This window comes from Toxorhynchites rutilus, chromosome 2, assembly GCF_029784135.1.
Source record: "Toxorhynchites rutilus septentrionalis strain SRP chromosome 2, ASM2978413v1, whole genome shotgun sequence".
Taxonomy (NCBI): domain Eukaryota; kingdom Metazoa; phylum Arthropoda; class Insecta; order Diptera; family Culicidae; genus Toxorhynchites; species Toxorhynchites rutilus.
Window position 1 is genome coordinate 188030116 of NC_073745.1, and position 26619 is coordinate 188056734.

The 26619-nt window shown below is 40.2% G+C and overlaps 2 protein-coding genes across 22 annotated transcripts in view; one reads left to right on the forward strand and one right to left on the reverse strand.

Moving 5' to 3' along the window:
* The first annotated feature begins 5831 nt into the window (after nt 1-5831).
* Nucleotides 5832-11486, forward strand: LOC129767659 (heat shock 70 kDa protein cognate 4-like). The gene is made up of 3 exons (XM_055768760.1): nt 5832-5984; nt 6225-6441; nt 9684-11486. The coding sequence occupies exons 2-3, from the start codon at nt 6237-6239 to the stop codon at nt 11414-11416; spliced, it is 1938 nt and encodes a 645-aa protein (XP_055624735.1). The 5' UTR covers nt 5832-5984; nt 6225-6236; the 3' UTR covers nt 11417-11486.
* The window catches only part of LOC129767661 (uncharacterized), an 83798-nt gene continuing 68656 nt past the window's right edge, over nt 11478-26619 (reverse strand). For 18 of the 21 annotated variants that reach the window (XM_055768776.1, XM_055768777.1, XM_055768779.1 and 15 more), the window contains one exon: nt 21545-21701. In XM_055768776.1, coding sequence (XP_055624751.1) covers nt 21681-21701 — 21 coding nt within the window. In that variant the 3' untranslated portion in view covers nt 21545-21680. Of the gene's footprint in view, nt 21151-21414; nt 21702-26619 lie in introns of those variants that run through there. The other 3 variants (XM_055768783.1, XM_055768782.1, XR_008741560.1) reach the window with 2 other exon arrangements.

Genomic DNA, 26619 nt, shown 5'->3' on the forward strand with positions numbered 1-26619 from the left:
CCGATGATAGAATGTGGCCAAGCACCACCATCGCTCTCTTTATATAGCCATTTAGTTAACGTTGTAGGGACCGCCTGTATTTATTTATAATCTCTTTCTCATCCTTCACCTTCCTCTTGTCCATACGTTTCGCCCGTACCCGTGGTTGCTTGAATAGCTGTTCGCTGCGGGAGCGCTGACAAAATGTATGGGAAAGTAGGGATTTCTTTCTTCCAATTTTTCATCAATTTGAACTTTATATGAGCTGAAAAAACCGTTATGTATAGCATATAAACAATTGCTGAGGATATTTCCTATTAATGTGTGTATTTGGAATCAAAATCCATTCAATAATTGGAGAGGTATTGACGTTCAAAAACTGAACACTTTTTCACATCGAATTATTGAAATGGGCCCCTATATTGAACGGTTAGACGTATATAAAAAATAGTAAAAAATATTTAGCCCTTGGATATGTTAGTCTAGATAAATTTTCGGAAAACTAAGTATGCCAAGTTGTTTAATTAGGTAAGATCTTCACGCCCAGCATGTTTCATAAGGTTTCGAGAGGGTCAGTGGTCACCTGGTCGAGTTGGCGCGAAATCCGTCTTCTTTGAAAGAACATCACACTTGAGGGAAGATTGGATTCTAGTCGCATAGGTCTAGTCTAGTTACATAGGAATATTGAACGAAAGCTTAGAACATGCTAAATTTGCAAAATAATAAATCAAAAACGGAAAATAACACCTCTCTAACACCTCTTGCCGTCAAATCAAGATACTAACTACTCGCTATGGAAGGCAACTAAGGATCTAAAATGGCCTCAGTTACAGATCCCGCCGTTCAGAATGCCCTCTGGGAAATGGGCCAGAAGTGATGATGAAAAAACAGCTACTTTTGCAAACCATCTTCATCAAGTTTTCACCCCGAATCAATCGGCACCTAATGAAGAAACGCTCGAATTTTCTGGTGCAACAAATCAAAACAAAATGAAAATCAAACACCGACTGGTGAGACACGTTATCAAAAATCACATCAATGTGAAAAAGTCACCCGGCATTGACCACATCAACGGACAGATGATCAAGGAACTACCAGATCTGGCAATAAAACATCTCAAAACACAAACAAAATATGTCCATGTTACGTTCACATTTAATCAGAACACATGGCCACAAATCAAACTCAATGGATCTGCAGTGCCCCAATCGAATGAAATAAAATATCTCGGTGTACACCTAGATCGCCGTCTCACCTGGAAGAAACATATAGAAACAAAGAAAACGCAACTGAAGATGCGAGCAAATCAATTACATTGGCTAATCGGGAGGAAGTCGAAATTAAAACTTGAGTTCAAACTACTTCTATATAAATCCATGCTGAAACCTATTTGGTATTACGGCTGCCAACTATGGCAAACAGCTTCAGCAATTAACATCGAGATTATTGAGAGAGTACAAAATAGGCTGCTAGGACAAATTACTGGCGCCCCTTAGTACATCCGCAATAGTGTCATACGTCGAGACTTAAGGATGGCGACGGTTGAAGACGACGGTTAAAACGAGGAAATATGCGGAAAAGTTTAAGAATCATCCAAACCCATTAGCAAGGCGACTCGGTCAACCTATGGTTTCACGTCCGAAGCAAAAAACGTTAATTATTTAAAGTGGTCAAACGTTATTGTTGTGCTCCAGCAAACATGTTAAGTTTTAACTATAAGATTTGATAACAGATGTAATTCATTATTATGTTAAAACCAAATATTATTATTTCCACATCATGGAAGATTCAATAAATAATTGTATGGGAAAAAAACACCTCTCTGATTTCGGATATAATATGTGAAAAAACCTCAAGGGTCGCCAGAAATTATCTAAAATAGTATTGTAGCGAAATCAAGAAAGATAGAAGTTGGGTGTCAAAGAATAAATTGTAGAGCAATTAGAGAACATTAATTGGTTGATAGAAACAATCATGTTTATTACGAACTTTTGCTGTAAAATTAGTAATAACACTTTAAAACCCACCAACTTATAAGTTTTTAACTTCCAAAATGTTATTTAGATCCACTGATGTGGATGTTTCACAACTATATCCAGAACTAAATTCTCTCATATTTCGAATGGGAGCCACAGAATCCACCTACGTAGCGTACTTTTTGAAATGGAACTAGTTTAAACCAACAGATCTCGAACCAAAACAAAAGTTCAATTACTCTGTCATTGTTGCAATTCTTACATATGCGTAGAAGGATTTTTTTTCATCAAATATAATCCTCTATCATATTTTGAAAGATTCCGGATATATTAGGCTGTCAAAAAAGTCCTGCGGTATTTCCGCGAGGTGTCGTTGTAAACGCGTAGTTCTAGTTGTATTCATTGTATCGAGTCATACTATAGCTTGTTGGAAAGGTATTTTTGCGCGCTATAATATAGTCCTTGACAGTGTGACAGTGTTTGGTTAAGTCGTTCGTGAGTTCTAGGGTCGCAAATATGGAGCAAAATAAAGAGAAAATCCGACATATTATATTTTGCTTTGACGGGAAATCCATCGATCGCTAAGATATTCCACACATCAGCTGACAGTTAACCGTACCCGCAATGTTTCGCTTCCAGTTCCGGGTCCTTTGTTTTGAGTTTTTCATCCAAGAGGAATCCCTCACGATCGTGAGGAAGAATTAAACCAAGCAGAATGATCTGTGACGGGTTTTACGATATTGTGACATTAATTTGTTCGCGGATGATACTGTCCTGTTCAACGCAGTTAAGGATATAAAAGAAACCGAGGAACAAATAAACGAAACAAATGAAATTGAATGTTGGCAAAACAAAATACATGCTAATTTCTTCAGCAAACTCCAGTATTGACGTAAATTTTGAAATAGATGGTGAGACATTAGAACGCGTGAATGAAATCAAATACCTAGGAGTTATTATTGATGACAATTTAACATTCAAGTCTCACATTGATAATGTCATCAAGAAGATTGCCAAGAAGTACGGCGTTTTGTGTCGTTTGAAAAAAGAACTGACGGTGAACAATAAATTAAATTGTATAAATCATTGATCTCACCGCATACAGACTTTTGCTCGTCGATCCTATTCCTTGCAAACAATACACAATTAACGAGATTGCAGCGTTTACAAAATAAAATTATGCGTTTGATTTTAAGATGTAGTAGATACACTTCCTCTAATTTGATGTTGGACGCGCTACAGTGGCTATCTGTGAAGCAAAGAATTTACTATTTGACAATGGTGTTCATCTTTAAAATTTTAAACGGTATGCTGCCTCGATATTTATGTGATCGAATTGAAAGAGGAAGTGATGTTCATAGATACAATACTAGAAACGCGGATGATGCAAGAACACCTAACTTTATATTCAGTAGGTCGCAGAACTTTTTGCTATACAAAGGAATACATTTTTTCAATTCGATGCCTGTAGTATCGGTGACGGGTATATAGTATCAGTGGCGGGTATGCAGTATTCACCACTGATTTCGTGTTTAATAAAATTACCAACTTATTACCTTGAACGACACGAAATTTCTTTCTAGTCGTATTTCTTTCTTCGTAAACGCACAAATTCACAACTGCACTTTTTCCGATTTCCCACGTTGCCAAATTTCTATATCCGAGCGGAGCCACAATGAAACACAACTTGTTCCTAGCGCGTAGTCCACAAAAAGAGAGTGATCTTATTTCGCCTATTCATTACATCCAATCCAACTGTCACTAATGTCACTAACACTGTTTCGTCTTCCCGTCAAGGATACTGCATACCCGCCACTGATACTACATACCCGTCACCGATACTACAATGCCCAGGGAAATAAAACGAGCGGCAACAATGGCAGTATAAGAGAATGTGTATTTCCCACGTTCAATCTGTTTTGTAAACAGGGTTTCGAAATTTTTTTGTAAATTAATTTATTTATATTTACTAATTATTGAAATTTAAAAAAATTTACAGGTATCGCAAACTGCCATGTTCGTACTGATGATGATGATGTTTTTTTTATTGTATTGTAGATTATTAAAAAAAAGAAAAACGTTTTCTACGAAAGTTTGAGCCTCGCGCGCGTTTGGCGGGCCTGGACTAATGTTAATAATGAACACTGGCAGAAAACCGACACACAATGAAATTTTATGTAGGATCTGAAGTGGAAACTGCAATTAGGATAGCTCATTCAGAATTGTCGTAAACTATCTTTCTTCAGATGGTTGTATCGATTATTTCTGATTGTAGCAGATCTCTTTTATGTTCTAAGTTGAAACTTTTGGATATTGGGTTCAATTCCCAATCAGTCAAGGATCTTCCCGGGTTAGAAATCTTCTTGACATGCCTTGAAAATACTATGGGCCTGAAGTTGAGACTATGACTATGTCAATGTCAATATGGATAGGATCATTGTCTGTTTTTTCGCAGTTTATGCCTATTTTTAAATGTTCTATTGATAGATATTTATGCCTGCAACAGAGTCAGTTCGCTTTGTTTTTGTTTTTATAATACTGGCTTCTTGATATGTTTGAAAATAAATATTATCTATAAGATAAATCGTCCTGCTCAAACCTTTGTATGGTTATTAGGTGGGCCATCATCATCATCATCTATCCGGTAGTGTCGACTCGAAGGGTGTCGGTAGCGTCGAAGGTTGTAACTCAAAATAGCGAGAATAATCAGAAAAAGGCGGTCGAACACGATCTCGGAAGCCGTATACGACGATGCTGAGGAGGTTCGATATCGTGGTGATGGACGACGAAATCTACGTCAAGACAGACTTCAAACAATTTCCTAGGCAGGAGTTTCATATAGCAACCGGAGGAAGAAAGGGAAATCAGGTTTGACAGGTTATCTGTATCTATGAACCAAAACAAACCGAAGCAGTACGAGTGTTGCATTCTGTTTTGGCCGGATTTGGCATTCTGTTATTACGGACCAAAGGCCATGGAGTGGTTTGCCACCAATAACTTGCGGGTGGTGCCCAAGGACAAGAATCCCAACATGTCGGAGTACATACCAGCGAGAAAAATCCTCGTCAAGCGGAACCCGAGAAAACCCAACTAAAACTGTTGGAAAATAGAAGCAGTTCAAGACGTTCTACGGCGAACAATGTGGCACAGTATTGTTCGACCAAATGTGGATCCTCGAATATGTTGTTTTATGTATAATTCATTTTCAAAACACTAGATGCCACATCTCATGTTTACGCTATTGGCACTAACTTTCCACATTCCTGTCCTGAGATTGTTGTATGCTTTTGGGGTTTGATCGCTTATGAGAACGATGTGATTTAGTTATGGCACCCTATTGCATTCGATCTCCTCCATGGTAATATCTACTGCCCTGAATTATCAACTTCTGTTAATTTCATCGTCAGAAGGAGAACCCTGATCACGAAGCCACTAAGGCTATACATTGTCTTCGAACACATTGTTTCACATTGGTTTTAGGCTATGTTGAAGAAAAAAAACTGTTCTTTGTGTGAAATTTATTATGTCATCATATCATATTTGCGACCATGTAATTATGGATTTTTCACTCATTTTCACAAAATTCAGAAATGAATATTTGAATAATTAATTTTAGCAACCAAAACACAATAAACAATTCTAGTTATTTGCAATACGATTCATTCAGAATGTATTTCCCGTTAGTACTAGAACTTAAATGATGTTCCGCGAATAGGTCAAGTGTGGTATTGTGGTATAAAAACCACAATGAAGCGTTCCGATGCACACATTTTCCTCCGATGTATGAATGCCGAGTGAATATTCAAGAGACGCCGGAAAATTCGCGAAAACGACGTTTTATTTTTATTCTACAACGATTCTTTGGCGCCTATTTTAAGCTCGTTCGTCGACGAGTCTCCTGAATAGTCTTCAGTGAAACGTTGAACTGAACAGATCTCAACTTAGCAGAGGATACAATTTGGTCTCCATCTCGGTCGTTCGATTGACAAAAAACGTGATAAGTGATAAGTGCGAGTGTCAGAGATTCAGGTAAAAAGTTGCTCGGTATTCGTTTTGAATGGAACGGACTTTTTCATTATATGTCATTGATCAAATTTGCGTTACCGTATCGAAGCGTCATTTTTGGTTGATTTTCCTTCTAGTGGCTTCTTTAGTTATGCACGAGATTTAAAAATAGACTAAACAGCATTTGACAAAAAAAACTGCGTTCATGGTGTTTGAAATAAAGAGAAACGACTAATTGTAAATTATTTTAATTTGTTTTTGCAGAAATAGACAGATATGGCTAAAATACCAGCTGTTGGAATTGATCTGGGCACAACCTATTCGTGTGTTGGAGTGTTTCAGCATGGTAAAGTGGACATTATTGCCAACGATCAGGGCAACAGAACCACGCCATCCTATGTGGCATTTACGGATACCGAGCGGCTGATTGGAGATGCCGCCAAAAATCAGGTGGCCATGAATCCGAATAATACAATTTTTGGTAAGCAGAAACTACATTTCCAATAATATTTTCATTCCTCACTTTCTTGCATTTGATGACCCTGATTTAATTGATAAAACAATGTTACTGTCAATCGCTGTCATTGCAGTCATCGAAGCCGAAACACGAATGAAAAAGAAATGCCATGAACGATGTCTAACTTCCTGGTGAAATGAAACCTAGCCATTTCTTTCAATGTTCAAGGTTTATCACTGCTATTTACAATTGTTTGAAATTGCGCTATACTACACCCATACTTCGCTTTACGGCCTAGATACGTTCCACAAAATTCGGCCACACAGCGAAAAGCCGTATGAGGAATCAATTATTCTATTACAAATTCATACAAATTCAATCAGATCGGTTCCAAATGTAACATGGTTTATCATTCAAAATGCATTTTATCTTTTTATTTTTATTTCATTTTAATCAAAAATTTAATTCATTTAAAGCAAAAATACATACATAACATAAACATACAATACATACAACATACATACATAAAAACCAACCATAATCTATGAACCAAAACGATACAACTTCATGTTACATGGAATATGTGTATGTATACATTTATGTGTTGCTTAAGTTATTGTCTCGCAAATATTTTTTCACTTCTGTACAAAAGTGATTTTTGAACCAATCCTCGATTTTTTTTGCTATTATAACGAAACATTTTAGGCCGTAGATCGAAAATGTGCCGTTATAGCGAAATGCCGTATAAAGAGCGGCCGTATAGCGTGGTATGGGTGTACATGATTTTCAGCCCATATTCCGGGATTTTTAATGAAAACAATCGTTTTTTGTGCAAAGCTGTATTGATTCCTTAACATAGTTTCCTTCGAGGACAATACCTTTCAATTTCCTTTCAATAGATTTCCTTTCTGTAGTACGAAACGTCTAAGTCCTCGAAATATACCTCAGTTTCTACAATGCCTTCATCAAATGAATCTGTTTCCCTGGAGCCATCGCTTGAGATTTGGGAACATATAGTAGTCGCTGGGGGCCAAGTCTAGAAAATATGGTGGGTGAGCAACCAATTGAGCAACGAAATTGGTTCAACTTGGCCATCGCTTTGAGACCGTACGTTGTCGTCCTGGTACAGACCTTTTTTCTTCGCAATAGGGGGCCGTTTTTGTCTTTATTTCGTCGTTCAGTTTGTCCAATAACCCTACATAATACTCTCAGGTAATTGTTTTTCCTATCTGCAGGTAATCGATAAAGATTATGCCATGCGCATCCCAAAAAACGGAGGCTAAAGCTTTCCCGGCCGATTGACCACCTTGGCCGGCTTTCGTGGCTTATCAGCCACTTTGCAGACTGTCTATTGGACTCAGGAGTGTGTTAATGGATCCACGTTTCATTCATTGTCACCAAACGTTGAAAGAAGTCCACTCGATTAGGCTTCAACAACGCCAATCAGGCAGTTGAATCATCAACGCGCCGCTGTTTTTGTTCGAAGGTCAGCGAACGCGGCACCCATCATGCGGATAGCTTTTTCATGTCCAAAATGTACCTCTCGAAATGAATGTTATTAATTGTTTTAGTGGCGCCATCTGTTAAAAAATCCCGGTACTTTTCAGTACCATAAAATACTCATAAAAACTCCAAAATCTGTATCAATTTAGGTTAAAAAGTCACAAGAGGGTTGTGTCCAAGACACGACCGCATAGCTGACGTAGGATTCCGTTAGGCTATCTGTTGTTTTGGATATGTTTGAAGAATTACATTGTTAAACTCTTCGATAATGATTTGGTGGCCCGGAAAAGGGCTGTTTTGTCTGGTTGTTAGGTATTGCTTGTTCGCTCGTGATGAGTGATGATGATAGAAGGATGGTGATTGGTGCGTATCACGATAGAAGATGGCAAAATGGAATGGGTTATGAAGAAAGCCGCCCTCTGTTGCCCTGAACGAGATGTGTTATGTTTGGATGAAATGAAAAAAAAACTCATCAATGTAATATAAGATAATTATAATTATCGAACAAAATTATCAATTGTTCTCACCAGAAAAAAGATTTACTTTATTATAGAGAAAATATATTTGAAATGGGGAAGGTAATTTCATTTATAATTTTTACTTTCTGAGTGTTTATTCAATCCATTTATTCAATTCAATCTAACGGAACACGGAACTCCTTCATTTTTCCAATTTTTCTCGTCGCATGAACTTTTCTTGGGAGAGAAAAAATTGTTTCATATTTCAAGTCATTTAAACACAACCGCTACCATATACAATTTTACACTTACACTTGTGCTAAAAGTTTTATAATGCATGATCGGTCATTGATATGAAATTTCACGAAGCAACCAACATTAAAGTTCCAAATTAAAACATAATTATTCAATCAATCCATCGATTCTTATTGGAACGAAAATAAGAAAAAAAAACTCGTTCATCGCTGCCAACTTATTCGCCAACATGTATGCAATCAGCAGTGCCCATGCTAGTCACAATGAGCACTATCCATTTGTGCGCGTCGTTCGTTAAACTATCGACCACGAGGGTATTTATTTGCTGATTTTCCCCCAGGTACATTGAATTATAAATCTCGGTTAGGGAATACATGTCGATGGAAACTAAAGCTTCCCCTGCTTTCATGTACTTGCAACGCCGATTTCCCCCAGGCAGCTTGGTTTCGATATCTCTGTTAGGGAACACACTTCGGTGGGAACAAAAGTTCCCTTTACATTGATGTATTTGCAATGCCAATTTCTCCGTATCTTCAATTTCGACCAATCAGAACGAGGTATTTCCGTTTGAAGATTTTTCGATTGTTTGATAGTTAGTTTCATATGATATGTTATTTTATCCATTGTGATGAATTGTTATGGAATGCTCAGATCGATTGATGAAAATATCTCGTGAATCCATCAAGAAATAACTGAACAATAATTGTAAGTACATGAGCCGCCGCATGTGTCGTCAATTTCGACCAATCAGAAGTGGGTATTTCCGTTAGGATAGGGGTTGAGATTTTTCAATTGTTCGATAGTTAGTTTAATGAAATATATTATTTTATTCAATGTAAAAAATTGTTATGAAGTGCCGAAATTGATTGACGCAAAAATCTCATCAATCCATCATGAAATGACTGAGCAATAAGCATTTGAAATTGGACAATTTTCACAATGTGCTCGATTTTCGATTTTCGATTTGTACCCCCATATGTTCCCGAAAGACGTAATCCTACGTCAAAACATGATCGCAGATCACTGACCTTATTTTCCTTCTCCTTACAGATGCCAAACGTCTGATCGGCCGCAAGTTCGACGATCCAACGGTGCAGTCCGACATGAAGCACTGGCCATTTGAGGTGGTCAACGATGGCGGCAAACCTAAGCTGAAGGTCGAGTACAAAGGCGAGAAAAAGACATTCTTCCCGGAGGAGGTTTCATCGATGGTTTTGACCAAGATGAAAGAAACCGCTGAAGCCTATCTGGGCGTTAAGATAGCCAACGCTGTCGTCACTGTCCCGGCGTACTTCAATGACTCACAGCGCCAGGCAACCAAGGATGCTGGAGCGATTGCGGGACTGAATGTGTTGCGAATAATCAATGAACCGACAGCCGCAGCCATCGCGTATGGTTTGGATAAAAAGGGATCGGGCGAAAGAAACGTTCTTATCTTTGACTTAGGAGGTGGTACCTTCGATGTGTCTGTTTTGACTATCGAGGATGGCATTTTTGAAGTCAAATCAACAGCAGGCGATACACATCTGGGTGGTGAGGATTTCGATAACCGAATGGTGAGCCACTTTGTGGAGGAGTTTAAGAGAAAGCACAAGAAAGATATCTCCAGCAATAAGCGTGCATTGCGTCGTCTGCGCACAGCATGTGAGCGAGCAAAGCGTACATTATCTGCCTCCACTCAGGCTAGCATTGAGATTGACTCCCTTTTTGAGGGTATCGATTTCTATACCTCGATGACCCGTGCTCGTTTTGAAGAGCTGAACTCTGATCTATTCCGCGACACAATGGAACCTGTTGCAAAGGCTCTGCGGGATGCCAAGATGGACAAGGGAAATATCCATGATATTGTTCTGGTCGGTGGATCGACTCGTATTCCCAAAGTACAGAAGTTGCTGCAGGACTTCTTCAACGGTAAGGAGCTGAACAAATCCATCAACCCGGATGAAGCTGTTGCGTACGGAGCAGCTGTTCAAGCTGCTATTCTGCAGGGTGATACCTCGGAGGCTGTACAAGACTTGCTGCTACTTGATGTTACCCCACTGTCTCTAGGTATTGAAACTGCTGGAGGAGTTATGACCGTTCTTATCAAGCGCAACACCACCATTCCAACTAAGCAAACCCAAACCTTCACTACATATTCCGATAATCAACCCGGCGTTTTGATTCAGGTTTTCGAAGGTGAACGTGCTATGACCAAAGATAACAATTTGTTGGGCAAGTTCGAGCTCAGCGGAATCCCCCCGGCACCTCGTGGAGTGCCACAAATTGAGGTTACTTTCGATCTCGATGCTAATGGCATAATGAATGTTTCTGCTATTGAAAAATCTACCAACAAGGAGAATCGTATCACTATCACTAACGACAAAGGTCGTTTGAGCAAAGAGGACATTGATAGGATGGTTAACGAAGCAGAAAAGTTCCGCAATGAGGATGAGAAACAGCGTGAGAAGATTGGCGCGAAGAATGCTCTCGAGTCGTACTGTTTCAACATGAAATCCACCATAGAGGATGCAAATGTTAAGGATAAGATTCCAGAATCGGACAAGAACTTGATAATGGAGAAATGTAACGCTACTATTGCTTGGCTGGATGCCAATCAAACCGCAGAGAAGGATGAGTTCGAACATAAACAGAAGGAGCTGGAGGGCATCTGTAATCCGATCATTCAAAAGCTGTACCAGGGCGCTGGAGGAGTGCCTGGAGGAATGCCTGGAGGTATGCCAGGGGCTGGTGGACCACCACCGACCGGAGGCGCGGGACCGACCATTGAGGAAGTCGATTAGATATAATGCTATTTTTGCTAAAAGGATAACTTCTTTCGAATGGGGAATAAAACAATTGAAACAAATAAAATTCGTTTTTTTGCGTTTTCTCTGTTTCTGAAACGATCGCAATTGTAGCTCCGAATACACATTTGACTTTTTCGTTATATATATCAACGCATCTATTTTTTTGGTTTATACAAATAAAATAATAGCAACGAATCAAAATACTGTTCACGCTTATGCAGATTATGCAATATTGTGGTGCATTTTTATTTTTGCAGTTCCATTCACCATTCATGCTCACGGGAATAGACTTCATTCCGCAGTACAGATCAATACAAACCTAAACAGATTTATGTAATAATTTGTTCGTATGATTTTTTTCTTATGCATCAGGCAATGGTGTTGAGAAAAGGGGCTACTCAACACCATACTGGGAAGCGATTCAAAAAATTGATCTAAATTTTCCAATTTACATAAACTTAATTGTTTTTTTTTGCTTATTACTTTTCCAGTTGTTCTGGTGCAGTTGTTTCCTGCTTTAGCATTAATTGTTTCACAATCGACGATCAATATCTATACACTATGCTGTGCATTTGTTTCGTTTTGTGATACGTACGAGTTGTCTCCTGTCTCCTTTCCGTATTCTTTATTTGCTCTTTCGACTACTTATCGTTATCGTCAATGCATTTAATATATCAGTCTATGTTTTAAAATATTCTTCCAATCTATCTGAATGTGATTCATGTAGTCTATTTCTTTTCTTCTTCTTGACACACGTAAACCGCGTAGAATGGAAAGTACAAGAACATATGAATTTCTCACTTTTTCTGTTCATTTCTTTCGAAAAGGTTGTTATTCAACTATTCCATCCCGGTCGTATAAAAATACCCAAGTGATTCAACAAATTAAAAATAGCAACTATCGGGTTTTCCAAATGTTTTTTCGGCACTAGCATTCGAAAGGAATCAATAAATTGACACACCAACTCAGCAGCACATCACCCACTTTGGTAATAAATTTCCAATATTTTCCAATATTGTGTATGACGCGTGCCGCGAGAACATATTTCTGATTGTTTTTTGTCAATTTTTTTAAGGTTTGTCAGCGTATCATTCAAAAAAAATATCAACATATGGTAATAGTGGCAATGGTCTGATAAATACAGTGACCCAGTAAGTCCAGAAAAACATTTGCAGGATCATCCGACACATCATAACCATCAGAGAGAATATTCTTACTGAGCAATAGTTGACACAGTGCTTCGACGCGGTGGATGCAAAAATGTAGTGGGGAATGTAGCTTAGAATCTGTCTTTTCACGTTATGTGACATCATCTGTTTGAATGTTTCCAGTATATAAATTTCATGTTGGCATTGATTCGAAACTCATTTTTTTGGGATTGTGCTAACGTAAGAACTAATGTACACAACACTATACGCGGGACACGACAGGACACAATTGTTCTTACAAACGTAAAAAGGATGTTAAATTTACCTTTTTAGTCGACTGGTTTCGAGCTCGATGCTGCCCATCTATAGGACGATGTCCGACTGATTACAACTAAAAGAAAAACAGCTGTGTACTGGTGTACTACGCGTCGAAGAAAAGTCAGGTCATTGGATGTTCTGTTTCGTCAAGTTGAATAAAGATGATGTAATCGGAGCTTCAAATTCATTCATAAGCGGCGGCTCAGCAGTGAGAATGAACATGGATTCCCATGCATTAAGATGGGAAGCCTTTCTGACACACTTCTTGAGTTTCGCGTTGTTCCACGCTCGATTCGTTAGGTCGCTTATTTTCCACGGCGTATCTGTGCTCCCTCAATCGTACTTTCAGCTTCCGACAGGTTTGGCCAATATACACAGCCGGGCAAGCTTTGCACGGAAACTCGTAGATACCTGACTTTTCATCCTTGTCCTTGGGGGAACACAGGAGACCTTGCAGCATATGGACGCTCTTGTAGGCTGTTTGTCTCTGTTTGTCTCCCTCGAATGGCATTCGTCACTTTCGGGTAAAACGGGAGACTATTTCTTTGAATGTCCTCTTTTTGTGATTGAAGCGTGGTTGCGTTTTGGCGGTGTTTCTTTCTCTCATGTTTCCGGAGGATCTTATCTATGAACCTTCTTCTGAACGGTAATAACGAAGGGTTGGTCCTACTTGGAAACACTCAAATGAGCAGTCCTATCCTACTCGCCATATACCCCCGATATTGCGTCGTCCGATTATTACGTTCGTTTCTTTCGATGGCATATGGTCTGATTGATCCGCAGTCTCACTCATATAAGACTTCGGAAATGGCTCGAAAAACAAAGACAGTGGTGGCGTCGAAAACAATCGCTGCGGAACAAACTTTCTCCTTCAGTTTTTCGCAGAAGAACGTATCTCTCACCGCTTCATAATACCCTCTTCTCATCCGGTTGGTTGCGCTTCGACGCCACTTTTAACCTGGAAACATTACTCGAATTCACAAAACTGAATTGATCGATCGAAAAAAATCACCAATAAATCATTCACGATTTATCAGTCATCCTGCTAGCAACCAGAAGACAGCGCTAGCAAGGCCTTTCCAAAGGTCGAGTGTTTAATTTAGTTATCCGAATTGGCTTTCTTGAGGGTGAAGGTGGAAGGAAGCCAGAAGTGGCTGCCACAATGGCGGAGGGGAGGAGCGTCGAACCACCTTAGAAATTTTTCTTCCCCATTAAACCTCCACATGCCAAATTTAGTTCCGTTTGCTTGATTAGTTCTTGAATTATGTGAAAATGTATGCTTGATTTATATGGCAGCCACCTCTCCCCCCCTCCCCCTCAGAGAGACGGGAGGAGTGTCTATTCGCCATAGAAACGTTTTGTGTCCCCAAAACCTTCGCATGTCAAATTTGGTATTTTCGTGATTAGTTTTCGAGTCATGCAGAAATTTGTCTTTCATTTGTATGGCAGCTCCCCCTTAGATAGGGGGTTATTTGGTTTCGTTTGCTTGATTAGTTCTCTAGTTCTCGGGTAATGCAGAAATTGGTGTTTCATTTGTATTGCACGCTAAAACCTCCACATGCCAAATTTGGTTTCATTTGTTTGATTAATTCTCGAGTAATGAAGAAACTTGTGTTTCATTACTTCGAAGGTTGCTGGCTGCCTGTACAGGATATTGAGGAGTTATTTCCAGAATCGGATCCTGTTATACAACATAGACAGGGAACAGATACTGAAGAACATCGCGACGGGAGTTCCACAAGTTTCCATCCTAGATACAACGCTTTGGAACACGATGTACGACGGTGTACTAACACTGAAGGTACCCAGAAGCGTGCACATCGTGGGATTTGCGGATGACATCGTAACAACGGTAATCGACGAGACGAGACCTGGTTGAACGGAATGCACGGTGAGGTCAATTTTTACTTGACGCAGTTCCTGTCTAGACATGGCTGCTTCAGGCAATATCTACATCGGTTCGGGCACGCAGTGTCACCCTTCTGTCCGGAGTGTGGAGATATGTGGATATATGGAGAAAACGTCGTTTTTGTCTGTCCCAGGTTCACCGCAAGGCGCGAGAGGCAAGACTGCATTGTGAAGGAGATGTGTTGTAACGAGAGAATCTGGAATGCAATCAGTGGAGACTGTGAAAGGTGAACAACGGCGACGGCTGTTGCATCGGATGGTACCCTACAAGAGTAACTGTGACGTAGTGCGCTTCATGATGGAGAGCATCGTCTAATCGGTGCTCCGTTGGGAAGAGAAATCCCGCGAGGATGACTGTGACAGGGCGCGCGTCAAGTTGGAGGGCGCTTCCTAATCGGTTCACGTCTCGACAGGTGAGAAACCCCGCGAGGGTGGCCGTGACGGGTTGCGCGTCAAGTTGGAGGGCAATTCCTAATCGGTACACGTCTCAACGGGTAAACGGATACTGGTGCGGAGAACAATAACATGCCTGCCTGGGAACGCCTGATCGTGGCCTGGATGGAGCAATACTGCAAGCTTTTCGACTGCGCGAGCGTCAAGGAGGACGTCATTAAACCGGTGTATACTCTGTGAATGAGCTCAATATACCCCTCGATAAGAGTAGTCCATTTAGGAAGTCATTGTGGGCATTTATTATTGATACTGGCAACACGTCAACGTGGTGAGAAGCTCTGACACATCGTTGCATAGTCCTCTTTCGATTACGGACCGACCTCGAGGTAAGACGTGTGGACGTGCGCAATGAATGCGCCGGGTGATTCCTGTCTGGATTTAGGGCCTCACATACTCCACGAGAGTAGATGTGACGGAGTGTGCTTCATGATGGATGGCACTGCCTAATCGGCGCTCCGTTGGGAAAAGAAATCTTGCGAGGGTGACAGGACAATTCCTAATCGGTGTACGTCTCTACGGGTAAACGGAAAGGAATGGAATGGAATGGAACGAAGGAAGAATAAAAAGGGTATAAACAACGTTATTCAGCATTGTAGACAGAAGAAGTGCATAAGCTCAGCCACCCCTCGAAGTACTCGCCTAGATGTGGTCCCGGGGGGAAAGAGGCTACGAATAGAGGGCTTGGTTTTAGTGGACGAGAGCCCCACTCAATGTCTGGGTTAACCCTTCCCAGATAAGGCTGGTAGAGTGTTCCTCACCTCATTAAAAAAAAGGTGGTGTGTAGTGTAGGGTATAACAACTAAATTCGTTTATAATACTAACTTTAAGTGACTGCTAATTTTGTCGTGTTCACTGTTTCATATGATCATCTTATATGAAGGGAACCACAACCCGGGTGGTATTGCTTCATACTGCAGGGACTTATGCAACGATTCAAATCTTTTTTCCGTTCTAAATTTTGAAGGCGGAAGTTTTATTCTCTCAAAAATGCTTGGTTCAGATAGCTGTCTCATCAACACGTAGAATCATTTACTATCATTTTTGCGCCGAAACCACCATGATGATGGGGTATTCCAATAGGATAACGCATCAGTTCATAAAAACCGGTCGGTCCTGGAATGGTGCCTTGAGCAGCCAATCTGCAGCATCGCTCCAACAGTCGGCCAAGTCAAGGTTACCGTTTTCACACCGATCCAACAGAAGCCTTCCAAGATGATATCAAATTTCGCCACAACCGAAGCCGAGAATTCCATTCTACACTGCTTCGCTTGTCCAGAGAACTATTAGCATTTTCCAAGATATCCGTTAGTCAACGGCAAGAACTGATATCCCAAAAGCACCCATGCTGGAATTGCTTGCGTTCTGGACACAAAAGTGTATATCCAAGTATGATTTCCGAAATTGTGACCACATCCTGCTACACGAAGCTGCAGTCTCTAAAAGTACAGTTCACTCCAGTTATCATGCCTAATTAGTTATCTCAGCAACTGAATCCATCCATGTTTACTGTCTTCGAAAACGATGCCGTATCAATCCTCCATCCTCGTTGTAGACCAGAATGGCAAGAAGAATTCTGCTCGTGTGCTTCTAGATTCTGGATCAATGTGCAGCTTCATCACGATGAGATTGTCCAATGTACTCATCCTACGCCGCACGAAAGTTAACATCGTCGTGTCTGGAATCGGTGGAGGAGTTGGTTGAACCCTGCTCCAAGTTATCCGCTGACGACGAGCACCATCCGGTCTTCACGGAATCCAGCACGACCAGAAAGGTTCGAGTTGTATTTGATGCGATGATTCTCTTTAAATGACCCGCAACTAGTTGGACCCGTCGTTTAAGACGATATACTGTTGATCCTCATCTGATATCGCATCCGCCAAATTGCGTTCGTTATCGACGTTGAAAAAATGTATTGACAGATCCGATTGTATCAGCCGTTTTGTCAACATCAGCTCATCCTCTGGCTTCCCGGTCGAAACCCACGTACGAACTGAACACTCGTTCTTGTTGTCTCAGTTCTTAGCAACTGGCACTTTCCAGCAGATCGCAGAACAAACAACCGTACATATCCAGCCGCAGCACCGGTGGCCCAGAAGTGTTTGTACGTGGATGATTTTCTGTCTGGTAACGATGCTGTTGAATACGCTATCCACATTCGTCAAAAATAACTGCCATGCTTCAGCGGCTGGTTCTCCGTTGAAGAAGTGGGCTTCAAATTCGTATGAAGTCCTCACAGGTATCCCCGAAGAAGACCATGCGCCCTACCATGGTCTGCAGAACGATCAATCCGTTTTCACTCTTGGACTTGACTGGGAGACGAGATTCGACATGCTTCCACTACCAGCACTTGTTCTAACTAATCTGCAGATTATGTCGAACGTGGCCCACTTGGTCTGGTGGGACCAATTGCCAAACTTTTCATACAACGACTATGGGCGTTGGAAACCTCTTCATCCACGATTCCATTTCAAGTGGTAGCAGTTCCACGAAACGATAGATACTATGTCCTCTCTCAGAATTACATGCTGTGGCTACGGAGCCAACGCAACTTCGTTCCAGCTCCATTTCATTCTGATGCTTCACAGTAGACAAAATCACTCATAATAGATATAGAATAAAATTATTTCATTATTTTGATTGCAACAGTCGAACTTCCTTTATTTTTGATCCGGATTGAACAAATTGAATATGGCTATTTCTCCTCAACGAATGTTGGTCATTTTGGTGTTCACTTTGACCCTGATTATTCCGGTTCTCGTAGATGAAGTCTGCACCCAAACTAGCGTTGACTGAAAACATTTCATCTTTGGCAGAAATGATGCAATTTCGTGTGCTGGAGGTTAAAGCACAAATAATGAGCTTTTTTAAAAGCTTAAAAATGGTTTGTATGTATGCGAGCAGACATCTCTTTCGGTTTTATTTTCTCATTTCATTTGGGATTGTGCCAAAAAAAATCCATACGACGTCAATGAGGATCGAACCAAGGCCGGCTGGAATGCAAAGCTATTTCACACGACCACGCTATCCATATAGCTGCGAGCGCTGTTATATAGAAGCGTGATAATATTACACCTCATCATAAAATGAAGTTGGAACGTGTTTTCTAAGAGGTTAAAGAAGAACATGAACGAGAATATATCTTTCTCTGCCTGGGCCGTGTATTTGGTAAACTATACGAAAAGCTTTTATATGCTTTTATTTTAAAGTGTCTCCTGTTTCGCTCGCTCATATTGGCTCTATCATATATATTATACAAATGATATACATGCATTGGGGAGTAGAACATTTTCTGTTATTTTTCAGCTCATTTAATATAATGAATCGGGGTGACATAACATTTGCTAAAAAAATTAACTTTGGGTGTATGGTGAGGAGCATGTTTTGTGTGCCCACAGCGGCTGGAATTTGTGTTGCAGATTTTTGTGCGAATAGGAATCGATAGGAACTCCTTTCTCGTATATTTTTTCCATCAATGTAAAATATAAATATGCGTTCATTTTCTTCTTCCGCGTTTTTTTTTTCATTTTCGCTCCTTCTCTTTTTCGTCTGAAGCAGTTCTATTCTTCTTGTTTAGTTCGCCTTTTGCAGTCGACCAGTATTCCTTAATCGGCCTTAGCTCCGTGGTGTATGCCGAATTCCGTTCATTGGGACCCACAGTGAAGCTAGTGTCATTGTGTCATTGTTTGGCCGTTATCAGCATTATGGTAGCATTATCAGCGATGCCCTAGTACATGAGCTCATTCACTGCCGTTTACAATAGCGTAATCCTCTGCACAATTCGAAGGGACCCAAGAGTATCCCTGAAACTCGCACAAAATTGATCTCTTTCTCCTTGGTAGCTCTGAAATGTTTAAATAATTTATTTGGGGAACCATATTCGTGCATTAGTTGCTATAGTTGTCCTCGATTCATGTATCGTACACTGCCTTGAAGTTGGTGAATATGTGATGCGTAAATATATTATACTCCCGACATTTTTGCTGAGTTTGCTGGAGTGTAAATATTTGGTCCGCAGTAGCGCGAACCTTCGTGAATCCCACCTCGGTACTGACCTGCGAACTGTATAGTCAAATGTGATAGACGGCGGAAGAGGATCTGGGAAAGAACATTATAAGTGGCGTTGAACAGAATGATGCCGCGGTAGTTGCTACGGTCCAACCTATCGCTCTGTTTGGACGGGCATACCAACCCACGCATCCAATGTTGGGGTTATACTCTTCTGATTCTTGATCTTATAGATTAAAAAGATCGCCTGGCAACTGGTCGCTGCCAGCTCGGTTATTTTTCAGCTTCTCAATCTCTTTCAGAATTTCATGTAATTCAGGTGCTTGGACCGTGTCGTCGGGTGTCAGCTTTTCTAGGTCAATTTCTCTCACGCCTGTGTCTGCTGTTTCATCGTTGAGGTGTTTGTCGAAATACCGCATCCACCTGTTGATTACTGTGCTTTCGTGTGTAAGGAGGTCACCGTTCACGTCCATGCGCATATCAGGATCCACGGTTCGTTGCCGGCGGCGGGAATGGATTGTCTTTCTTGAGACATATTATAAAGTGATGGCGTAGTTTTCTTTCCACAAGGGCCCTTCTCTGGGCTTGAGACGAATGAACTGCGAAAGTTTAAAGTCTATATAAACCAAACAAGAAAAGAAGTAGTAATTACACCGCTATTAATTAAGCTTCAATTAAAATTCTCCGTTTCGTTAAATGAACTGAATTATTAAGCATAGTTTATAACCAAATACTGCTTTATAAATAGGAATCTATAGTTGAATAACAACCTAGATTTGCAGTCAAAAGAATAATGAAACAGTTCAATTCACAGTGCTGAAATATTGTCACAATATAACGAACATGCGAATTTTTGTGTGTTTCTTCACTCCACTGTATTCCAGCATCATTCATTGCAAAACGAAACTTATTCTTCCTGTTTCATCGGTGCTTTCCAGGTATGAAACATTGTAACCACAGCTACTTAGAAGATCCTAGATATAAACGCTAAACTTCAACGTTACTATCTGTTTGAGAGCGAATCGAATTATTGTAAACGGCATTGTTCCTTTGAGAAACTTTTATCAACACATCCAACCGTGGATTGAAAATGTAACACAACTAGAAGGAATCTACTTTTATAGTATAAATGCACTAACAGTTCTCAGATGAAAATTCCTGCGGCCGAGCTAAGTGTTTACAATATTAATTGTTTTCTGCTAACGAACCACGTTGTACTCGATTTTTCGTTTACTTTTCATAAGAACGAGTTAAGCCGTTTAGTGCCACACTTTCCTCAATCCGTCAAATCGTATTTTTTACTTTAAACAGAGAAAAGCTCACTGACTTATAATTGGTTGAGCGTTTCGTCTGATGTCTGAATGGATATTGCTTATTTGTGGTTCAGCAAAATATTGTTTGTAAATCTGTTCTAGCTGCTCTTTGGAACTTGTGTTTAGGATCGGAATCTATCAGTCAACTCATACAAGAATTGTCTTCTGGAAAGGAGCTAAATCAATTCGATTCACTTCTGAGTTCTGGTTCACTTTTTGATTTGATTGGTCTTTCGTTAGTTTTTAGTCCTATCGTTACCTCGGACTTGATAAAACTGATTTCACGCGTTTCCGTTGCTGTCGACTACATTTTTTTTGGTATTTGTTCTATATAAATGTCGTACCTAAAGGTTATAACTTATCTAAAAATTCCATAAAATTTCTATTTAACAATGATAACCTCTAGGTTATTATCTTCGCGGTTCTTTTCTTATATATGTGTAATCCGTTACTGTCACAAAGCAGGTTATTTTGCTGTTGCTTTTTATGTTCATTGTTTCAATAGTTCCGTTGAGCTGCAAGGTCCGTCGTATCCACCACACATACTGTCATTCACAGATCTTTGGCTGTGGTTCGGAGAAAACTGAAATAAGATGAAAAAAAGGTTGAGTTTTGATTTAAAATGGGAGTTTTCTTGGTAGAGAGATATAACTTCAAATTGGCAACATTTTTGCTATTTGATTTGGACCTATGCTAGTTTTTACGTAAGTCATGGTACACACGTGACACGTTTTTGCGCTACATGGACCGGTGGAATCGTCAGTTCGTTTTTCTTCGGAAATGATATATTAAATCAAGTACTATAGACATCAATAGTTATGCTCATAAAAATACGTGTATCTCATACCTCCTGTGTTTCGTCAACCGAAGGTAGCAGGTCGTCTATCGAGTTCGGCGTTAGCGGACTGGGCGTTGTGAGAATTGGCTTGTTCATCGGACAGGATATCACGTCGCCGATGATGATGTTCGGTTTAATCTTTTGCATCTGCTGCTGCTCCTGCAACCGGACAAGATGTTTTTTCATTTCCTGTCGCAACTCCTTCTGCTGAACCTCCTGCTCGAACCGACGCATACTGTAACTCCGAACCGATGAAGTTGTACTATGAATTGAAGCTAAACTTGGTCTTCGGGAACCTTTAGTGGTGGTAGTTGTTGTGTATGTTGGTTATCCAATGCATGTAGGGTATATGACACCGGGAAGAAGAAAAAACAACGCAGCACAATGAGATGAAAAAGATCTTCCAACGATTAGTTTGGCAATACCATAGAACGAAAGATAGTAAATAGCGTGTATTGATGAAGTACAAAAAACAACATACTTGTGGTGTGCGATGAAAGTGTGCTGCAATGGGTTTTATCATTAGCTAGTGAACATGAAGCTGTTGACCGTAAATTCATTCATGACAAAAGCAGGCATTAAGATTGCGGTGAGCAAACAAGTATATCTTCTACGGTCGAATGAAATTCTTCCTGTATTTTTTAACTTAAACAAATGATTACTAATCTAATGGATTTTGATTAGGAATCAGTAAGTTGTGGCTATTTTAAGTTCACAATTCTGGTTTTGTTACTATATATTGCTATGGGTGAATATCGGGTTCTAATGAACATTGACTTATTGAACTATTGTGATAAAAGTAACAAATTAGTTGTTAGCTTCCTGGGACATCAAATGTAGTTTTTCTGTAGTTTGTGTATCGCTTTCTAATGTCATAGTCATTGGTAGATATCCGTGTTCAATCTGTCCCTTTCTGGAATGGATATTTTTCGTTAGTTCGGCTTCAATCTTAACAAGTTTTGAGGGTGTTTTATTTGTTCAAAAACCCATGAACAAACTGAACAGACGCACTTTAAGCCTGAAATATATATTTTATTCGACTATTTACACCCTGCCCTACCGACAGGAACCGATCAGTAGTTGTGGTAAAATTAATCAGTTTAATAATGGTCGAACAATAGTATTGAGTGCTCAATAAGACAATATGCTGAACTCTACGTTGTATAAAATATTATTTAGACCAAATTGAAGCTTTTGTTCAACATTCGATGTTTATCTGGGTTATATGCCAGGGAAACGGTTTGAAAACGTTTATTCAATTGCAAAGCAGCTTTTGTACAACACATGACGAGCTATCAAAATGTGCATTTGCTGCCAGTGTTTTCAAGTTCATGTTCCACATGCTTTTTTATGTGTTTTTGAGTGTTCTAGGGGAGCAAATGGTTTGATGGAGGATCATCGATGCGTCGTAAGTTATAATCTTGACCATTTTAAATGTTTTTTCAAAAGTTCATCAGAAACTGAACAAGTTTCTGTCAAGGTGCTAAAAAACTAATTTTATTTATAGAAATTTAGTAGAAATTGCATTCAGACAAAAATGTTCTTCGATATCGCAGTCTAAGTAGAGTTCATTAAAGCAGAATATAGTCGAATAGACGTTTTCACCACACCTTGGAGCTGGATAAGCGTTTTGTAATTGACATGAAACTGCATTTATCGAACAACATTGGTTATATTAGGTGTACCGGTAAGTTTCATCGGTTTTACAACAGATGGCGTAACTTGATTATTATTGCAGTGCATTAAATTTCTAGACATTCGTTGGAAAGCTACTGTCATTGCACGTCTTTTTCAGTATATGTCAAAAAGTTGAAGCGTAAACAACACAGTTTTCTGCCACTTCGAATATGTCGAATTTCGTACTAACGAGAGTGTTTTAGCGGGGAGTGTTACTTCATTACTTCAATATGAAGAAAAAAGCTGCGGAAAGTCATCGCATTTTGGTGAAAGTTTATGGCGATCATGCTCCAACTGAGCGAACGTGGGATTAAAAGTGGTAATTTTGACTTGGAAGACGAAAAACATTCCGGACCATCAAAAAAGTTTGAAGATGAAGAATTGGAGGCTTTACTCGATCAAGATTCGTCACAAACGCAACAAGAACTTGCAGATACACTTGGAATAGCTCAGCAAACCATATCTGATCGCAATGGGAATGATCCGAAAGATAGGACATTGGGTGCCGTATGAATTGAAGCCACGACTAAAACTCAAACCATTACGGGGGACCTCTACCGACGACAATTGATGCGTTTGAGCCGTGCAGTGAAGGAAAAACTTTCACAATACGAGCAAAGACACGATAAAGTTATTTTGTAGCACGACAATGCTCGATCGCATGTTGCGAAACCGGTCAAACCATATTTGGAAACGCTGAAATGGGAGGTCCTATCCCACCCGCCGTACTCTCCAGACATTGCTCCGTCCGATGACTACCTTTTTCGATCGATGAAACATGGCCTGGTTGACAAGCACTTCTCCAATTTTGATGAAGTCAAAAATTGGACCGATTCGTGGTTAGCCGACAAACAGGCTGATTATTTTCGCAAATGGATCCGTTAATTGCCAGAAAGATGGAAAAATGTTGTGACTAGCGATGGACAATACTTTGATTATTAAATTTTTAACCATTTTTGCAAGAATGAAGCATTATTTTTTGAAAATAAAAACGAAGAAACTTATTGGTACTCCTATTAGCATAATAATTTCTCTTAATTTGCTTGAATAGAGGATTTAATGCTAATTGTCATTATTAAGCATAGAACTGAATAAATCCAACTACATACTGATGGGGAATTGTTAGTTGGGTAATTGGCTTGGAACGATCGTCATATGTCGGTAAGTATATGAGATTGACTAGGTCAAGCAGCGATAGGACTTCGTTATCAAGTGGAGGATATCACTCTGTACAACTTTATGTTCACTTTTATAACATTTTCATCACACAAAATTAGCAATGTGTTGAGGTCTTTCTTAAATATACAGCGGTCCAGCGATTAGGAAGCGACCGGATCAATTTTTAGATCATCAAACAACCGCAACGAATCAGATATCATTGACGGAGATAAAGAAGATGATCGGTCTAGGTGGCTGTTTTGTGAATGTGTGAATATGTCGGAGTATGCGCCGTTGTCTATAACGAACCCTTCGCTTTTCAAGCATCCCAACCAGTCCGTGGACACACGTTCTTCTTCTTCTTCTTCAATGGCACTAACGTTCCTAGAGGAACTTCGCCGTCTCAACGTAGTATTACTTGCGTCATTTTTATTAGTACTTAGTTGAGATTTCTATGACAAATAACACGCCTTGAATGCATTCTGAGTGGCAAGTTCTAGAATACGCGTGATCACAGTGCAAGTCGGAGGAAATTTCTTTGACGAAAAATTCCCCCGACCAGAAGGGGAATCGAACCCGAACACCCGGCATGTTAGTTATGACGCTAACCACTCGGCCAAGGGAGCACATAGTCATGTTCGTAATTGTTGACCGAAAATGAACCTAAGTTGTCTTATCGATATCACATGTCGAATAGAGCGGTAATGGACGTCTTGAACCATTTTCCCGAGAGCTTTTCCCACATATGGAAATGGTGGTAATTTGAGATATTGTGGATAATGCTGTTATCTCTGCTGATATGCGTTCGACCCCAGGAACTTTGTTGTATTTCATAATTCGTAGTTGATTCAAATGACACGACGCACCCTCGGGCGATCATGCCGAGATGTTCACGGCTGCTTGAACGTCGAGACTTGAATAAGTTGTTCGAATTATTCATATCACCATTTTAGCTGATTAATGAGGTCGTAGGTAGATTCACGTCAGGGTCCGTGAATTATCGTAGAGGGAGAGGATATCACCAGTTGTCGAAAAATTCGCTCCTTTGTTAGCAAGGGGATTCATGCATGCTTGCCTGTTCCTTTTGCAAAAGTTTTTGATTCCCTTCTCGACAAACGAATACGGTTTACGGGCTAATTACCGAGCTCCTCTAGGTTTCACTCAATTTATTGCACCTCTTGCTTTTCTAGGTTCCACGATATACCGCAATGTTTCATCCGCGATCCACCAAATTATTCTTGCATAAAATAAAGGCATACTTTGTGGCTGTTCATTGTTCTCCTACGTCGCCATTCGATATATCCACTGCTCGAATCGGAAGTTCTTGTACAAAATATGTAATGAATTTCCCCCCGAATCCGCGGCTTTCACCAAAAAGGTGAAGCGACGAAGGCTGCGTTTATTCCGTCTCATGACACGATTCAAATCGTATCTTAAAAACCGCAAGTGTAGATCTTTCTTTGGGGTGCAATCCCATAGTACCCGGGAATTCCGTGCAATAGACTTATAGCACATACGTCCACATATACCACAGTGGTGGCAAGGCAGCAGAACGAGGCGTCGGATTCGTAGTGTTAAGGAACCAGAAGAACAGAGCCATTCGGTGGAGACCCGTAGACGGCTGTATAACCGTTGAGGATTAGGCGCAAATGCTTCAATTACAGCCTGATCAACATCTACACACAGACAAAAAATATAAGGCCGAAGATGTCAAGGACCAGTTCTATGAGATGCTCAAAAGAACCTATGTCGAGTGCCCAAAACACGATGTAAAAATCGTCATCATGGATGTAAACGCACATGTTGGGAGTGAGGAATTCAGGGAGAACTAGTAGGAGATATGAATGGGCTATGGAAATATATCCAGAGTACTATCGAAACGACTGCGAAAGATGTTGTAGACACGACACGAGGAAGACAGCGTAACAGCTGGTTCGATGCCGAGTGCCAAAGAGTGACAGACAAGAAGAACCAGGCATACTCACTGTGGGTACCCGTTAGAACAGAGAGAGGTACGGGAATGCAAGAGCTGTCAAAAAAGAGTCCACCGTCGGAAGAAATGCGTGTACGAACAGCAGGTGCTCTCCAGCGCAGAGAACAGCTATGCGGGAAACGATGCGTGGAGTTTCTTTAAAACTGCCAACACCGTCAGGAGCAGGAGTTTCCCTATGCCGGCTATGTAGCCACGACGAAGATGGATATTTTTTAGGATTCACAAGTTTTACAGGTTTATAAAGTCCACCTTCTATTGGTGTCAACGCGCCCCTCGTCCCTCATTTGAGCTTTTAACCAATCGCCAAATGATTATTTGGTACGTATTCAGACCTTTTCTGCATCATAACACTTACAAATATTGTAAACATCATGTTTGTACACCAT

Coding starts and splice junctions, on each gene's coding strand:
- LOC129767659 (XM_055768760.1), top strand. CDS start 6,237: ATGGCTAAAATACCAGCTGTTGGAATTGATCTGGGCACAACCTATTCG. Junction 6,442..9,683: donor TCCGAATAATACAATTTTTG/GTAAGCAGAAAC, acceptor TTCTCCTTACAG/ATGCCAAACGTCTGATCGGC.